Genomic DNA, 3489 nt, shown 5'->3' with positions numbered 1-3489 from the left:
GGTGGTCAAACTGATAAAGTTATTCCATGCATGTGCTAGTAATGCGCTAAGTGGACAAAGTTATTCGATACTTCTGCTCATACAAGGTAGATGGACAAAGTTATTCGATACTTTTGTTCATACAAGGTAGCATTTGGTGGATAAACTACTGAGTTATTCAATGCAACTAGGTAGGTGAACAAAGTTGTCGTTATATGAACCGCCTGATAGTATGAGGTGTCAGCTACTCTATGAAATAATTGAGGTGAACACAAGATGGCTGAAAACCACTATAATGAAAGAAAAAACATGGATGCATTCTAATCAGTACCAATGTAACCATCATAATAACCACAGGCCAGAAATGTGACTTTACTAATTCTCAAGTTTCTTGCTTCATAGTATTGCAAAGATGCTCCAAGAAGTTCATCAAGAACAAACTGCACCCAAACCTTGCATTATCTTATATGCTAAAAGAAAGCCTTTGTTATGTAAATTTACAAATCTAGAAAAAACAAGCTCAGCTAATTCTATACATTTAATAAAATAACAAGATATAGAATTTATAGCGTGGACTACGATTCATCAAATGAGACCCCATGTTCTGCTGGCAAAATAGGAAAATGGTCATGGCTTACTGACCTGAACGAATGTTTAGAAGCTTTAAGTGTGTTACATTCCTGCAGTATTCGTCACCCCCTCTTAACGAATAAAGAATCTCATGGAATCTGAGTAGCTTGAATCAGCAACAGTTGAAAAGCATGGCAGAGAAGACTTGTGCTTTGCTTCTGAAGAGAGGCATTTTGTCGTGGAACAGTTCCTTAACTTCAAAACATTCAAGCCCAAAATCACTGGCTAAAGATCAAAATGTTTGTCAGTCATCCAAGTAATCATCATTAAACATCATTCTAGCACTAGCACATTCCTCTATTGCTTTTGCATTCACTTCCCTGCCATACCTCCATACGTAGTTCAAACCGACGAGCAGCTCTGTGATTGCTGATTCTGTCTTTTCTTGATTTGCATAATAAAGGGTTTGGACAAGCAGAACATTTGTTCTAGAAACGAAGTTCTGATGCTCGAAACTCCGCTCAGACTGCCATCTTATCATGTTATGAGCAAGAGGAGCAAGCCATTCTAGTATCCCCAGCATTGCTTCATTCCATTCTCCAGCAAGAACTGTGTCATAAACGGATGATGTCAAGCTCTTAGCAAATGGCTTTAATTTTGCCCTGAGGGCTGCTCTTAAACTAGCCGGTAGCATGTTGTACAGGTCTTCTCTTGCATCATGCCCGATCAAGTGAGGAGATGCCACTAGTTTCTCAGTCACGATAATGACATTTGCATAATGCAGTGCTAAGGCAGCAGCCCCGAGAGTTTCTGGAGGAGCGTTTAGCAGCCTTTTTTTCGCATTATAACTTGTTAGATAAGAGCAAGTTGAATAGCCATCAGCAAGTCCATCTACACCAGCTCCTTTCATTGCATTGAGAAAACCGGAATGAAATCCATGTGGATCTAGATGGCAATTACTTGCAGGAGAACCATTCCCAACCATCATGCAGCCTTTAAGCGGGCCAGAGGTCGGTCGAGCATGTTTCGAATTTGAGCCTTTTCCATTTAGGGTACCTGAACGATCACGGGATTTCCACCACTTCATGCCGGATTTATTAAATAGAGGGAGAGGACCAGACTTTGTTGTCGACCTCCCCAGAGGACCCGAATAGAAACCAGCAGAAGAATGCCTTCCAGGAATCGGGCTTGCTGTTGATGTTGAACTTTTCAAGGGACCGGAATAAGAATTGTGAATGTTCCTTGTGCTCGAAATTGGTCCAGATTTGGCAAGGATGCTTTCTACTGGTTCCGAGGAAAATCTAGACAGACTACTTTCAGATGGGTGAACAGATGACTGAGCATAAGCAACTGAGTGGCTCCGATGGATTTGATCAGAATCTAGATCTCTGGATGCTTTAGCCCTCTCATCCACGACCGGATCAACTCCAAACACATGCCCTATCCTACTAAATATAGAAAACAAGGATCTCGCCAAAAGACGGACAATATAATCATAAGTTCTATTCCAAATAGAGACATCCTTAAGGTGCTTCACCTCCTGCTTCTTCCACGCAAGCTTCTTCTCGTATTCAACCAAAGTAATGCTATCTGCATCATCATTTCCCTTCAATCTCCTCAATGTCTGTTCAAGATCAGAAAGATTCTCCATTTCTTGATACAAATTCGCGTTAATCACAATAAACCGTTCCATCTTCTTGATTTTTTTGTCCATCTTCCTCCATGATAGTTGCCACCCGTATGGATCAGCACCATCTTTTAGCAAATCATTGAAGGCTTGCTCAAAACTCTTCAAGAACGGATCATTACATTTCTTTGCAAGCCTAGAAACAGCAATTGCTACATGTCCCAAGTTCTCAACCAACTCAGTACATATCAATCTTGCAATATACGAATCATCATCTGAAATAAGCTTCTTTATACCGACCGAGTTCATTATCTCATCCCTCAATCTAGCCACTTGTTTATCACTTAGAGACTGCCATACATGAACCAGCTTAGACATCAAACTTGCAACTTCAAATGCTAGAACACCAACTAGCACCTTTTGATGACCACCACCCTCATGTTTTTTCGAATTTTTCCAGAAATTACGAAACCAAGATTCAGCAACCATCTCGAGTATCAAAGGGGATATTCAAGAATGATCTCAAACCCAAATCCACCAGCAACTTACTTCTGGCTAAAAACAATACAAACAAGAAAGAACATATAAGAACAGCATATAAAAAACTTTAACTAGTAAATTTCTGAAACTTTTAAAGGGAAAACATGTGAAATCCATTTCTTTGATGACTACATCACTATTTGTCCTTTTATAAATTTTACAGCTTATAGCAATAAAAAGCAAATCTTTTATACTTTCTACTCCAAGATTTCATTATCCCATCTTAAAGTCTATACCTTTTAATTTGGTTTTCAGAGGAAAAAGCAAATCTTTTCCCCCCTTTTTCCTCTTCTTTTCCATAAATTCTGTGACTTTACTATCACTATCTGTTAAACCAAAAGTTCATCCAAACAGCACCCAAATCAAGCTCTTTTTCTTTTCTCAAAATTTCATTACAAAGAAAAATACAACAAGAACTAAAAAGGATTTAATACAAACAAGCAGAAGTATATAACTCAAAAATTCTTCCCAAAAAAGCAGAAATTAACTTAAAAAGACTCCATTTTTACACTGACTCAACCAAGAATGGAAAAAAAGTAGATAAAACTCCATAAAAACTACTTCACATAAACAACAAAGTCATAAACTCAAACCCCTTCAAAAATCAAAACTAAAACTACAAAAAGACTCCATTTTTAACCAAAAAAAAAAACACCAAGAAAGCTGAAAACTCACCGATTATCTGAGAAGAACTTATGTGGACTACTACTCAAGAATCAAAAGGGGTTCCTTCTTTTGTGATTTGGGGTGGGGTGGGGGGTTTTGGGGGGGTG

General features: G+C 38.5%; 1 protein-coding gene across 2 annotated transcripts; it reads right to left on the bottom strand.

Moving 5' to 3' along the window:
- Nucleotides 1–327: 327 nt before the first annotated feature.
- Nucleotides 328–3479, bottom strand: LOC102581586 (uncharacterized). 2 transcript variants are annotated; one of them, XM_006360428.2, is made up of 2 exons: nucleotides 3392–3479; nucleotides 328–2731 (listed from the first exon to the last, which is right to left on the bottom strand). In XM_006360428.2, the coding sequence occupies exon 2, from the start codon at nucleotides 2663–2665 to the stop codon at nucleotides 854–856; it is 1812 nt and encodes a 603-aa protein (XP_006360490.1). In that variant the 5' UTR covers nucleotides 2666–2731; nucleotides 3392–3479; the 3' UTR covers nucleotides 328–853. The 2 variants fall into 2 exon arrangements, with proteins under 2 accessions (XP_006360490.1, XP_006360491.1); XM_006360429.2 differs by having other exon boundaries at nucleotides 328–2727.
- Nucleotides 3480–3489: the final 10 nt, after the last annotated feature.

The sequence above is a fragment of the Solanum tuberosum genome, unplaced genomic scaffold (assembly GCF_000226075.1).
Source record: "Solanum tuberosum cultivar DM 1-3 516 R44 unplaced genomic scaffold, SolTub_3.0 scf00324, whole genome shotgun sequence".
Lineage (NCBI taxonomy): Eukaryota > Viridiplantae > Streptophyta > Magnoliopsida > Solanales > Solanaceae > Solanum > Solanum tuberosum.
This window is presented reverse-complemented; position numbering and strand designations above follow the sequence as displayed.

Coding starts and splice junctions, on each gene's coding strand:
- LOC102581586 (XM_006360428.2), bottom strand. CDS start 2,665: ATGGTTGCTGAATCTTGGTTTCGTAATTTCTGGAAAAATTCGAAAAAA.